The 14,769-nt window shown below is 37.9% G+C and overlaps 1 protein-coding gene across 7 annotated transcripts in view; it reads left to right on the forward strand.

Moving 5' to 3' along the window:
- The window catches only part of add3a (adducin 3 (gamma) a), a 318,245-nt gene extending 311,031 nt beyond the window's left edge, over nucleotides 1–7,214 (forward strand). For 6 of the 7 annotated variants that reach the window (XM_041210398.1, XM_041210396.1, XM_041210397.1 and 3 more), the window contains 2 exons: nucleotides 2,267–2,350; nucleotides 4,300–7,214. In XM_041210398.1, the coding sequence (XP_041066332.1) occupies nucleotides 2,267–2,350; nucleotides 4,300–4,571 (356 nt within the window). In that variant the 3' untranslated portion in view covers nucleotides 4,572–7,214. The remainder of the gene's footprint in view (nucleotides 1–2,266; nucleotides 2,351–4,299) is intronic. The other variant, XM_041210400.1, reaches the window with a different exon arrangement.
- Nucleotides 7,215–14,769: the final 7,555 nt, after the last annotated feature.

Below are 14,769 nucleotides of genomic sequence, written 5' to 3' on the forward strand. Positions count from 1 at the left end.
GTACTGGTTCTTGATGTAACAAAAGTGACTATACTTTTGAAAATAATTCATTTATCCTGAAGGGCTTTGCGCCGTTGTGAGTGTGAAAGGCACTATAATAATGAGCTCTCTTATCCTCCTTCTCCTCTATCGTTAACTGTCCATAATTTTGAACAATGTTACATAAAAGTTTTAACAGGTATGGATGATATCCTTTAGATAGACATTAAAGACATGGAAAAACATTTTTTTATTATAATGAAGTCTTGTAATATAAACAAAATGCTTAATGGCAAACTTCTAAACATAGATTTTAATGCTCTTCTTTAATTATGGTGTGCATTGGCACTTATTTGCTCCTCGTTGGTAGGTCAAATCTCTAGTTCAGTTGTTTATCATAATTTCCTTCCGCATTAACACTGGTTGTGTATACTGCTGGGAGTGTAACAAATGATCAGCTGGAGGATAAGCTTCCAAAAGAGTCTTTAACATTTAAAAAAACATTCTAAAGGAATGGTGAAGGGCATAAAAGATAATTGGCAGCAGTAACGTAAAAGAATTGGTAGCCTGTAAAATTGAATCAAAATATCCTGAACAGTTGGAGATGGCTGCTAACTCAATTACTGTTATCTATTTTTAATTGTTAGCATTTGAAAATTACTATTTTACCCAAAAGGTGATCTTGATCACAAGCTATTTAAAGTTGTCCATATCTTCACAAGACCATTCTGTAGGGAAAGCAGTTTAATGATCCTTGTAAATTTTGTTTATATAACTAACTACCATATTACATTTGGGAGGAAATGCATGGATATTTCTTGCAAGAGATGATAATGGATGACATGGGGAATATTGGCACTTATAGTTTTATGGTCTCAAATTTATGTAGCTCACTTACTATGTTGAGCACTGCCAAATCTCTAAATGCATTCAGAGTTGGCTAATGTCCTAATCTTGAATGCCCTTCGGAACCCATAAATGTGTGCAATCTGAAATGTGCGTCTACTTACTTTCACTTTAAGATGTAGTCTACTGCAGATTCCACACTGGCCACTGCCCTCCTGCACCCCCCACTTCCCCATGTGTTATGCCATTGAAATTCATATTGTTATCACTGTCATTATGGTGGTCAAAACTTTCCAAGGGGTTTCTCTGCTGTTTGACAGGAGACTGAAATCAAGTTAAGGGCTGCAATATCTTATTAGGTAAAATATTCCTGGAGGCTACTATGATTGTGTGGTTTGAGAAAATGTAGAAACAATTCTTATTTAGAGGAATTTTCATTACTGCAAAAAAATGCATGCTTGTTTCATACTAGAAATTGACTCAACAACCAGTCTGAGCTTATGTTCCCTTTATGTCGCAGTATTGTAAATGTTTGTATTTTCCTTATTTCCATTTTGGCTTTCAACTGTTACTACTTTCTAACTACCATCTTAGCAATAAAACAATTTGGAGGAGCATTCTATACAGTGTTGCATACCAGCTGTCCTAATGAATGTTACTACCAGACTTAAAAGATACCAAAACAATGCAAAGAATTAATGATTCTCCTGATGGCCCAGATCCATGATATTTACTGAATTACCTACTCTAAGCTGGAGGAGCAAAAGAAATACAACAGTTGGCTTGTGTGTGTGTGTGTGTGTGTGTGTGTGTTGACCAGAGAAATGAAAAAAGTAGATTATTCTTAATTGCTATCCTTATCACTGGAGATTGAGAGAGGACAGATTACAGTTTGGTTTATGTGCACCCCAACTTCCCTCTCCTCGTCATAGTCCAATACTACTTTTCACTACTATTTAGACTAACACATGAGCATAGTATCACAAGGCTGCCAACTCCCATGGAACCATACCTGGCGTAAGTCACCCATCATCAGGACTGAAGAATATTTTAATTAATTTTGTATTAAAACTTTAACTTAATCATGTAGGGTGTGAGGTATGAATGAAGAAACAGGATGTAGTTTATTGCAAAATTTTCCGTTGGACAACGTAACCCACTTCCTTTTAGATTAACTTGTTATCCTATTCAGGTTCACTTATGAAACTAATGCTGCTTTTAGCTGCATTCTCCATAGACTCCAGCATTTGGTATTCCACGAAACAAAAAAGCAAAATTAACTTTACCACAATAAATGTTTACATTGCTGGCTTTATGCTTTGCATTCATTTTGTAAACAAAGTATGTTTAGTTTGTACTTAAAAAAAAAGCATGAAATCTTTGCACTGCATGTAGTACTTTAACACCATTAAAATGAAGAAAAACTAACTCTTCTTCACAGATACTGAACAGGAAGTAACATCAGCTGATGGTTCTGCGTTATCACCACCTCAATCCCCACAAGCCATACCAGCAAAATTAGAAGGTGCGACACTTTAACTGGAGCTCATTAGTCATTTGCATTGCCTGGTGGCATTCATGTGTGTCTCTACCTTCTACAAGTTTGTTTCCATTATTATTGCATCTTTCTCAGAGAAAGCATTAGAATATAACATGTACAGTATTCTTACGTTAAGCTGAAGATTAGTCTAATTTTCTTGAACTTGCCACTGGCAGTATTGGTACTCTGCCCTATCTCCATGTAATGCAATACTAGTGCATTGAGTTCATTAAATAATGAGGCAAAAATTTTCAAGCATTGGTATGCATAATTTATATTTAACGGTGCAGTAGATGCAATTCAAAAACAATATAAACAACTACAGAAAGTATGAAACTCAGTTATTCCCTATGAGAGTTCATTCCTCTCCCCCAGAATTGATCCAACCTCAGATGGTGAGCATCATACACTCGAGGCATGCTATTTGGCTTTAGCTTTATTTCCATTTCGGCAATAAATTGTCTTCATTACATTCTTTAATTTATTTTATCATTTAGACTATTTCCAATATAGAAGTTATACTAATTTACTAAGGTTAGACAACTTAACCTGGGTAAAGAAATTGGGTTTTCTGTTTTAATACGCCTTCTAGCGCAATCCTCCTGACAACCATACACCAAATAATTTCCCCTTCCTCTTGTAGTCACAAAGTTTTGATCATTCTAGTAAACCATGAACAGCATTCTCATACTACTTTGAATATGTAAAAGTGAATGGAAAGGAAAAGGTAGCGTTATGTTATGGGATTAGTAATCTAGTATCTAGTAATAATCTGTAGATATGAATTCAAACCTCTCAGTAGCAGCAGTCAGATTTTAAATCAGTTAAATAACTCTGGAAGGGGGAAAAAAAGTAGTATATCAGTAATGGTAGTCATGTAAATTCCAGATTGTTGGGGGGAAAGAAACATTTGGTTCACAAATGTGCCTTAGGGAAGGAAATGTATCATCCTTATCTGGTCTGATCTATATGTGATTCCAGGCCCAGAGCAAATCATATACAGACAGGTGCAATGGGCAGACGTGGCAGATATAATTTAACATATAAGAGTGTGAAATGATACATTTTGATGGGAGTAGTGAGAGGCAGAATCAAAGAAACCTGGGGAAATAAGTGCACAAATCATTGAAGGGTGTAAGGCAGACTGAAAAAAAGTGGTTAAAGAGGTGTATGGGACCTTGAGCTTTATAGAGGCATAGAATACAAAAGCAAGCAAGTTAAAGGTTCAGCTTCAACCGGACTGTCCATGACTGGGCATTGCACTTTAGGATGTGAAGGCTTCAGAGAGGCTGCAGAAAAGATTCACAAGAATATTTCCAGTGATGAGGGAAGTTTGGATGTTCTTAGGACAGAGAGGTAATGAGGAGATTTCACAGAGGCATTCAAATCATGATGGGTCTGGATTGGGAGAAACTGTTATCATTGATGGAAGGGTGGAGAACAAGAGGACACAAATTTAGCGATTGCCAAAAGGACCAAAAAGGTGACATGAGAAAGAACTTTTTATGCAGCAAGTGGTTACAATCTGGGATGCAGTGGTGGTGGCAGATTCAATCATGCCATTCATAAGGGAATTGGATAAGCACTTGAAAGAAAAAAAAGTTGCAGGGGAAAAGGCCAGGGAAGTGGGATTAACTAAATTGCTCATTCAGAGAGCTTGCACAGACTTGATGGACTGACTGGCCCCCTCCTATGCTGTAACCATTTTATGTGGTTGCCTCTTAACTGCCCTCTGAAATGGCGTAGCAAGTCATTCAGTTGTCAAGAAGGTGGCCCACCACCACATTCATGTGTGAATGGGCAATAATTGCTGGCTTTGCTAGTGACACCCATATCCCATGAATAAATGGATAAAAATTAAAATAGAAACTCATTTAAGACACTTTCATAATTGATAGCTTAACTTTTTTGTATTCATAATCATTCTGCCTCAGAAAACACTATGCCAACAGTGGTGGTGAATGGAGGAAAGGAAGATGGACAAGCTTTAGCGGAAGATGTGACAAAACGTATCAGCCAGTTAACGACCAGCACTGTAGAGAGTGTGGAAATTACCATCAAGACAACAGAAAAGATAGATTTGAATGCCAGCGATACGCTTTCACCTGAGGGGTCTCCTTCTAAATCCCCCTCAAAGAAGAAAAAGAAATTCCGCACACCATCATTCCTGAAAAAGAACAAGAAGAAGGAAAAAGTGGAAGCGTAATGATGGATCTTCAGGAGTGTTGCACAACTAAAATGTTAGTCAGATATGTCAATTTTAAATGTTTGATATTGACATGTTCCTCAGCTAAATGTGCTAAACATCAGTTAACTGTGCACTGACCTAGAATAGAAGGAAAGGCCAAATTTATTAGGGGTTATTAATCTGACATCAAAACGTTTTATTGCAAGTTTGTTTAGTAATTAACCTTTTGCCAAAACTAAATCACGTTCTAGTGAATCCTAGACTTGGAACGGTTATACTGTGGAATTTAGTTTTAATCTTTTTAAAATAAACTCATCTCAATACTTATTTCCACCAAAATGTGGAACTTTTATACATTAAACACAGATGATTTAATCCATTACTGATAACTTTATCTTAAATTTTTAATACTACAAAATAAATGTTACTAGCATGCAATATAAGGGTCTAATGACAGAATAAAGAATTCCTGACTCTAGTATACCTGAGTTATACCAGGCATGTCATAGTTCTAATATTAATGGACTAGATTATACAAAACTGGAGTCATGTTTTTGTTAGCGTTTTTGTTTTTTTTAAAAAAGCTGTACTGCACTTTTTGGTGATACATAACTTACTAGTGACTTAAATCCTAAGTGAATACATGAGGCAACCAAATGAAGGAGAAATAATGCTACCAAAAAGGGAAAGGCAGGGTGTGCAATGAGATTAAGTGTTGGGGGAAGGATTGAGATTATAACAAATAAATGGTATTGCAGCAGTTGATTCTTTTTGGAACTGTCACAACTTGTAGAGTTGTTAAAAGAAAAAAAAGGCATGAAAATAACATTTTAGATGCATGATCTAGAAAATTAAGCTAGAACACAATACCAAAACCAGTGCCCATATCTTCTGAGTCCCAAACTATTCTAATTGACCCATTTTTCCCTCTCTCCACCTCTATCTTTAACCCCAGAGACACCTGGTGATTTTTTAAAAAGCCTCTATATTGTAGGCATGAGTCCATATCTTGGCCATATCTTGTGCCACTTGATTTTTTTAGCTACTAGACGGAACATGCTAACTTGGCTTGACCCCTTTGGGGTTTGGTCCAATGATTTGAGCTGATTGACACTTTGTCCTCTGTTGCATAAACTATCCCCAATTTAAGACTGGTATCTAATATAGATGGCCATATTTTGTCCCATTTTCAGCGAGTTTACTCTGTAGAACGTTAATTACTACACAGATTTTTTGAATCAGTATTTTGCAACCTCCCATGTTTTTTACAAAAAAAATCTATCAGGAACAGTATGTTGATTATCAAGAGAACCTCCTTCAGAATATATAATTTACGTTATATATTCTCTTGAATTGTTACTTGTAATGCATTTGCTATAAAGCAGTTTCTCATGTAAAATGGAATGTGCAGTTAAGATTTTCATCTTGTTGAAAGACTGAGAGATGATTAATGATGGGTGTTTTCAAACAGCACCTTTTAAGTTGTGATCACAAATTTGCTGTGTATTCTTCACTTCCTACTTCTGTGGTGTGGACGCCATGTGCTTCTGCTGAACAAAATGATGATGTTGAGAGGGGGAACAATGTATTTTAATTTGAATTTTTTTGTTTTGGGAATGACTGAAGGATGCTATTTTTGTAAGCATAAAAACTATAAAAGATTTAAATGATTGTTTCTCCATATATACACCCCTGTTTACTGAAGCTAATAGGTTACCAGATTAATAGACTTCTGTTACTAATATCTTTACAATTAATGTTTTCATGGTAATTGTCAGAAAAAGATCTGTAAAAGTAAATTCTATGGACACTGAGAAAACCACTACATGAGTTATTAAAAAGAATAGATAAATTAAACCACTAGCATTGGGGGTCAGTGATCTGAATCCCAATTAGCAATGTGAATGGTAGTTTGATTCTGAAACTGTATGTTGATAAATGGGAATTGGAGTAGTTGGAAGGTTTGAGGATATGAGATTGGGCTACAGCAGTGCATCTCTGAAAGGGAACAACACAACGGCAACACTAATAAGTACTGGAAAGATTAGACAAGTAGTTAAACTTTAGTTTTAAAAAATTAAACCTTTATTATTAACTGTTTAAGAAGTAGTTTTCCAAGCTTTGTGCTTCTGGTAACTTTTTTGTGGGGGGGAGGACTCCTGTCTGCATAATTTATGCAGCTATGCATTGCTTTAAATTGAGTTAATTAACCTTGTTGCACCTTGTTAGCACTATATACACACACGTGTGCGCGTGCGTGCACACAACCACACACACACACATTGTCCTGTGGAAAATGTTTAACAAAATTGCTTTTAAATGTGTTGCAAATCAATGTGAAATCCACAAATAAACAGTATTTTTTGATGTGGAAGTACAGTATCCCATTTTAGAAATCTTATGATTTATATCTTACGGGACAATTTTCCAATAACCTTACTCTCCAATTTAGGCCCAAATTATGTGATATAATGTCCTTTGTAAATTATATTCTGACAAATTCCATTGCTTTCTTATATTTTTGAAATTCTGTGAAGCATCTAAATCTTTGGAGCATTTCAAAATCTGGAATCTGCTTATGGAAGAATGTATAAGAAATGGCACTCTGTATAGCAGCGTACTTGCTCTATGAAAAATTAAATACCTACATATATAAAGACACCAAAAATTGTCTTAATCTTTGCCTACATACGAAAAGATACTTTGAACCTTGGCCCTAAGCTATGAGATAATAATGAAAGCATTCTCTGATTTGTATGAGGTTTTAAGTTTGTACAGAATGAAGATTATAATGTGTTCCCAGTACAAGAAAACTGAATATTCAAGTCCTACAGATTTTTAACCCCATGGATTGCTATTTACTTAAGTTGCTTCCAAAGGATATAACTAAGATACCATCTGTTCTTTATTGTTTCTAGCACATTAATTGTTAATACAATCTGAAAAACAATGCACATGATAGCAATCAGTATATTAACCATTAAAATTAAGTTAGCATACTCCTGTAATTTCCTAATTGTGACATCTTCATTCAGTATTCTCTATACACAGAAAGTGCAAGCAAGAGTCAGATTTGTGGAGGATACCAGGATATACAAAGTAGAGTTAACTAAGGCAGCTTCAAAACCTCAATGAGATGGGCAAAGTTTGTATGCAGACAATAAAATCGTATTTTGAAATTTAATACAGAGAAGTGTAAAGTACTGCACATGATAAATAAACGGTGAAACATATGCTACATGAATGATAAAATACCTACAGATGAAGTGGAGAAAGACATGGGATTCTCCACTTTATACTTCACATGTCTACCAGTTGCAGAGTAGTAATCCACAGAGGAATGAGAATGTTGAACTACATAAGAAGTAAAATACAAGTCTGAGGAGGCGGAGATCAATCTATAATGTGCATTCCTCCAATTCTGGCTTCTTGCATGTCCTTATTTTCTTTACTGGCTGTAGTATCAGCTGCCTAGGCCCTAAACGCTACCTGTTTGACCAGGCTTTGTCATCTGTCCAAATGGCCTGGATTTTACTCTCAGCAACGAAGGAACAGCACTCGCCAGTCACCTCACTGACAACTGCCACAGATTTTCAATGGTCATACAGCAGATATTTCTGCATCCAAAACTGTTCTTTGATACAGGCAGCTACCTGCGGTTTTTGCTGGCAGTGATGTCACAGACACCACAACAGCATGTGCGGTGAGTGTGCCCCCTGCAGTTGCAGTGGCAGCAAACAATCTTTCATCCTGACCAGTGCGGAGCCCTCTGCAGGGAACCTGTGACTTCTGTGAACAGGGTAAGCAATAGCAGCAGATTGAAATAGTTTAATTGAGATGCACAGATCCAAAGCAGGAAATATTATTTAAATCTAAATTATGTACAGAAAGTGAAACAGATTGGAAAATACAGATTGGATTGAGAGAGTTATTAGAGACTGTCAGAAAAAAATTATTAAGTCTCAAACTGCCAAGCCAAGGACTGCAACAGTGCCTCCTGTGGAGTAGGGTAGAGTATCTGGCAGAAACGTCTGGATTTGTGTTTAACTGCACATGTGCATATTCCAGAAATTGCTATCGGATTTCCTCCAGTATAAATTTGAACACTGATGGCCTCACTGTTATTGTAAATTCTGGCTCGGTATCTCCTTATGTAGCTTGGTGTCACATTTTGTTTGATAAGTGCTCCTGTGAAATGCCTTTGGATATGCATTATGTTAACGGTGCTATATAATGCAAATTGTTGTAACGTTTGTCAGGCTACACCTTGACTACTGACAAACCAGGGTTACATTTAAACCTAGAGGCAGGGCAGTAAAAAGTTACAAGACTGATCATTGTGTAAAAAAGGTTTGAGGAAAAACTCAAGAAAATAAAATACCCATTCCAGAAGTCAATTCTCTGTAGTCAATAAATCAAATGTCCTGATTTCTTTCCCCTGCCCATATACAGCACACAAGCTCATGTTGCATTCACATTCAAGTATATGACTGATCAAGTCTCTTGTATTTAACCAATTCAGTCCCAAAATTGTGTGGTATCACTGAGACAGGCAGCATTTTTCATTACAAAAACAGAATTACCTCAAAAACTCAGCAGGTCTGGCAGCATCGGCGGAGAAGAAAAGAGTTGACGTTTCGAGTCCTCATGACCCTTCAGCAGAACTGAACAGAGTTCTATTGAAGGGTCATGATGACTCGAAACGTCAACTTTTCTTCTCCGCCGATGCTGCCAGACCTGCTGAGTTTTTCCAGGTAATTCTGTTTTTGTTTTGGATTTCCAGCATCCGCAGTTTTTTGTTTTTATCTCAGCATTTTTCATTATTTCACATTAGTTAGGCAATTTAGACTATAGATGGCAGCATTGAGCTGTGGTGTAAACCAATTTTCTATTAAAAAGGGGGAAAAGGCAAATTAATTAGGTAAAGGATTGCTTTAATGTAACTATCTAATTGGCTTAGCACTCTGAGTCGCAAAGTTGAAAGTTAAGTCATCACAGAGATAAACACAGAATTTAAGTTGGTACTGTAGTGCAGAATTGTCAAATGTGCCTTTACGTTTAGGTGGTGATGTTAAATTGAAGTCCCATCAGCCTATTCAGGTGAACAAAGCCCCCCCAGCCCTGCATCTATTCAAAAAAAAGAGCAGGGAGTTGTGTATCCTGGCCAATATTCTAACCAAAAAAAATCAATGGTCTATCGTCTCAGTACTGTTTAGGGGACCTTGCTGTACGAAAAATTACTGTTGAGTTTGCATAGCATGTGACACGCACATCCTATGAAAGAATGTATCAAACTTTAAAAAGTAATTAATTGGGTGTGAACAGTTTTGAGATATCCTGAAATAAATGCACATTCCTCATTTAAAATAAACGTGGCCTGCACGTTCTGCTTAATTGTGCAGATTGTTGATGCAACTTACTTTATGCAGCTTGAATTTCTGCAATCTTTAATGCTAGTTTAAAGAGCATATGCTAGAAGCAGGCCTTGCCCCCAAAAATAACTAGCCATGCCCAGGGTAAGTGGATCACCATTGGCAGCTTTTAAAATTGCACTCATTTCATGAAGAGACTAAAAATTAAGCTGAATCTTTTGAGCCCAAAAATGCAAAGGGGAACTTTAAAATTTGAATATTTTTACTATAAAACTGTACCCCAATATAATCAGGAAATAGTTATGCACAGGCGGTGGATTGGCACTGTTTAAAAATGCATGTTTTTGGTGAAACTCAGCTGTATTAATCAAACTCCCAATTTGCCATTAAGCATTTTTTTAAAAAGTTTTTTTAAATGCGTTTTAAAATATTGCCTGATTGTGCTGCATCATGGCAGATTTTGATTATGAAAATGAGTTTGAGCAGAAGCTTAAAGAACACATCCCAAAATGGATGCATTTTGTGCCCTTTTCACTGATTCCATCCAATGCAAAAACCCTACCTGTTCTGTAAAGTTAAATAATAGACTGAGGTACATGGAGTAATGTCAGAATCATGAGGGGTCCTAGACAGAGTAGATGGAAAGAAACTTTCCCATTGGCTGGAGGTCAAAAACCAGAGGTCAACAATTTTGGCCAATTGGCAAAAGAGCCAGCAGCAACAGAAGAACTTTTTTTTATATAAGCAGTGAGTGGTTAGGATCTGGAATCCACCGCCTGAGAGTGATGGCAACAGATTAAAACATGGCTTTCAAAAGGGAATAGAATAAGCACCTGGCCAGACAACATTTGCAGGGGAGTGGGATTAGCTGAGTTCCTAGCACAGACCAGATAGACCAAATGGTTGCTTGTGCTGTAACTGTTCTTTGATTCTGTGGTGTGTTTCTGCTTTTCTACACTAGGTGTGCCTCCAGTCCTGATACCACAAGTGGTGCCTGTTGCATCCTGGGCCATATTTAATTTGTTTCTGATTTCATCTGTTAGGAATGAATACACACACATTCATAAAGCATCATCCTGATGTGTTGGGCTGATTTTTGTCAAACAGTATTGCCTCCCACCTGTTAATGGGTACTCCTCCCAACTCCACATAACTTTTCAATCTTGTGACCTTTCTGCTTCCATAGCCTTGCCTGTGTTTGAGACAATCTCCAACCACTTCCTTAATTCCATGATCAGCCACATCCCTCTACCCTTTTCCAATCTAACATCCTTTGGTAAAAGCAAAATACTGCGGATGCTGGAAATCAAACAAAAACAGAAAATGCTGGAAAAACTCAGCAGGTCTAAGCATCTGTGGAGTTTTTCCATCATTTTCTGTTTTTGTAACTTCCTTTGGTGTCTACCAAAAAAGAACCATCTCCCTCCAAGTAGAACTCCACTTTAAAACTTCCACCTACCTAGGCTTTGCCTTTCTGTTTGTCACAATATTTCTGCAGACATCAATTTGCTTAACTACTCTTGTGCCCTTGTCCCCAGTTAAACCCTTAACCCTCACCATGGTATAGGCCCCATTTTCATTTCAAATCCAAGGGACACAGACTTGAGTGCATCTAGTGCACACTGATTTAGCCATTCGTTGTCAAATTTTACTGGACTACATTAGTCACTGTCCAGTCCTGCTTTCCTCTGCCAAAACCACTCAATACACCAGAGCCATCCAGGAAAGCAGAGATCCTGCAGCACCTTCAGAGACAGCTGACCCATTTTAGCAGGTTGAAATTTGGGTCACTTGACTCACCAGCAAAGCCCTCGAGTAAATTCCAGATCAAAGTTTTTGGTGAGGGGCGGCAGTTGTAGGCTAGCAGCAGCCCCTGGGTGTATTGTAGAGCAAATAGGAACTCTCCTCCCCCTGTCTCCATATCAATCTTGAAAAATGCAAATTTCCTTTCAGGTACTCAATTTGGCAGTGGGGTCCTAAAACAGGTGCTCAGCTGCTCATTAACAAATACAAAGGGGCCTAATACTTGTTGCAGTCAAGTCAACAGGGCTGCATACCAATTTCTATCACAAATACGCACTTAATGTGTCCAGCCAATATAGAGCAGTATGTTAAGCTACATAGCTAAAACTGTAGAGTACAAGTCAGGGCAAGTCATGACTAAACTGTACATTGCTCTGGTCAGATCATACATGGAATACTGCATTCAGTTCTGGTCATTGAGACACAAGACATGCATGAGTCAAAGGCAATGCAGAGAAGAGTCACAAGATTGATCCTTAATGTCAAAAAACAGTTATTATGAAGACCAGGCTTGGACTTTCCAGTCTGGAATGCAACTGGCTGAGAGGTGATCATGCAAACTATTTTTTAAAATGGAATATGCAGATGCAGAATAATATCTCAAATTGTGTTAGGAGGCTATCAATTCAAAATTTACTGTTGGTTCATTTGAATTTGAGTCATGAAAATCTTCATTGATCAAACTCTGAGTAATGGAAGTGACTGCCCTGGAATTCTTTAAGAAACATTTGGATGCTGAAGTGGGAGAACTTTAGAATCTTTTTGTGTTGGTAAATTACGATGGTTGGATGACCTTCCCCATCTTTAATTATCTTCTGGTCTTTAATGGCAAGGATTAAGCTCGTTGCTTCTTTTCTGCACATCACCAAAAGTGACCTGACAGTGCACTGGGATGAAATTTGAATCACTATGTGAATTTGTAAACAAGTCAAAAACTTATGCCAGACTTTTGTTTGTGGAAACGGCACCCCTTTAAGAATAACAAAGAACACAGCATGTTTCAACACTTTCTAAACAAAAGATATGTCACCAAATCTATTGGGCAGCTGACAGGTTCACCCCAACACAGGACAAAAGGTATTATGTATCTTCGACTTCCAGCGCTCACTGAAATTTGAAAAGTAAATCTACTTGTGATTCTCAGCAAACTGATGCCAATGAAAATAAATAGAAGCAAATTCCCTCCCAGTCAAGGAGGCCTTATATTTGAGAGGTTTTATAGACTTAGACATTGATCAGCACCTTTTCCACTGCAATACAGACCAAAGAGATGCCAGGTCATGACTGTCAAGTTAGCTAATCCAAATCATTGTAGTAATTGAGTCACTAGAGTTAGGCTGTTCTCCTGGACTGATGAAGAGGAAAATTGGTTGAAGCATTCCTTCCCTGATTACAATCTAGTAACTGACCTCTTCCCCCCCCACCCCCACTCTCAGCTGGAAAATGGTGTCTGGATATAGAGTGAAAACCAGGCTGTGCCCACAGCCAAATAGTATGCGAATGCTCAATGTCCAGTCTTGCACATGAAGAATTGGGAGAGATACTATAGAACTTGCTACCACCATGGGAAGCATACTCGCAGGGAAGGGAGAGGGAAAATTAGGAAGGAAAATGGGCGTAATATCACCTTACAGCTAGAAATTAAAGTTTGGGGATCCCTAAGCAAATTGTACAAAAATAACCAGTCAGTCCATCAGAGGGTTATACGATATTGTTGGGTTATCCCAGGGTACGTTGCTTTTCTTCCTCTAGAGGTCTTGCTGGAGGCAATGGTCTTTCTTTCAAAACTCTTATTTACATAACTAACTATGTACAACGTTACAGAACATAAGAGATACAGCCCCTCTCTTGGGTGCTTCTCAGTCACCTCTCCATGAGTGATATCACTATGACATAGCTTCTTACGCACATGCTCTGTAGCTATCAGAGTTAACCCTTTACAAGTTACAGAGCTGGAGATCAGGCAGATAGATAATTGTTCAACCTACAGTAGCTGCTACTGTGCAGAGACATGCATTCCAGTGGCAGCTGCTGCAGCACGATTGTTTGAAATTAGAGAGTAAGCATTAGAACAATGGCACTGCCTTATTTTATTGCATGTCTTATGTTTGCACACATCCGACCCTTGTCACATTTTCCTCAGGTTATATTTTAAAGCAGATTTTTTTTTTACATGAGCTGATTGGGTGGAGCTGGCATGTGAACAAAACAGACAGTATTATAATGAGATAAAAACAAAAAAACTGCGGATGCTGGAAATCCAAAACAAAAACAGAATTACCTGGAAAAACTCAGCAGGTCTGGCAGCATCGGCGGAGAAGAAAAGAGTTGACGTTTCGAGTCCTCATGACCCTTCGACAGAACTTGAGTTCGAGTCCAGGAAAGAGCTGAGATATAAGCTGGTTTAAGGTGTGTGTGTGGGGGGCGGAGAGATAGAGAGACAGAGAGGTGGGGGCGGGGGGGGGGGGGTGTGTGGTTGTAGGGACAAACAAGCAGTGATAGAAGCAAAACAAAAACAGAATTACCTGGAAAACCAGCATCCGCAGTTTTTTTGTTTTTATCTCAGTGATAGAAGCAGATCATCAAAAGATGTCAACGACAATAGTACAATAGAACACATAGGCGTTAAAGTTAAAGTTGGTGATATTATCTAAACGAATGTGCTAATTAAGAATGGATGGTAGGGCACTCAAGGTATAGCTCTAGTGGGGTTTTTTTTTATAATGGAAATAGGAGGGAAAAGGAAAATCTGAGTCTTAGCAACAGTGGGAGTATTTGTAGGTGATAGGATATTGGTGAACAGGCCTCAGTATGAATTGGGTCAGTGTTACAGCATGTGATGCAAGTCACTGGTGGTTGCTAGAGTGCTAGAATCTCTCTTCCTCTGTTGCAAGCGCAGAAACCATGGAGATTGCAGACACTGTGTTTATGGAGGCTCTCAAGCAGTAAAACCATCACCCAGTTCTACAAATAACTTTTATCAAACAAAAAAAACTGTTTCAAAGGACAGACAGGAATGTAAATGCCTGTGGGCGGATATT

Source organism: Carcharodon carcharias, chromosome 17 (assembly GCF_017639515.1).
Source record: "Carcharodon carcharias isolate sCarCar2 chromosome 17, sCarCar2.pri, whole genome shotgun sequence".
In the NCBI taxonomy this organism is placed as follows: domain Eukaryota; kingdom Metazoa; phylum Chordata; class Chondrichthyes; order Lamniformes; family Lamnidae; genus Carcharodon; species Carcharodon carcharias.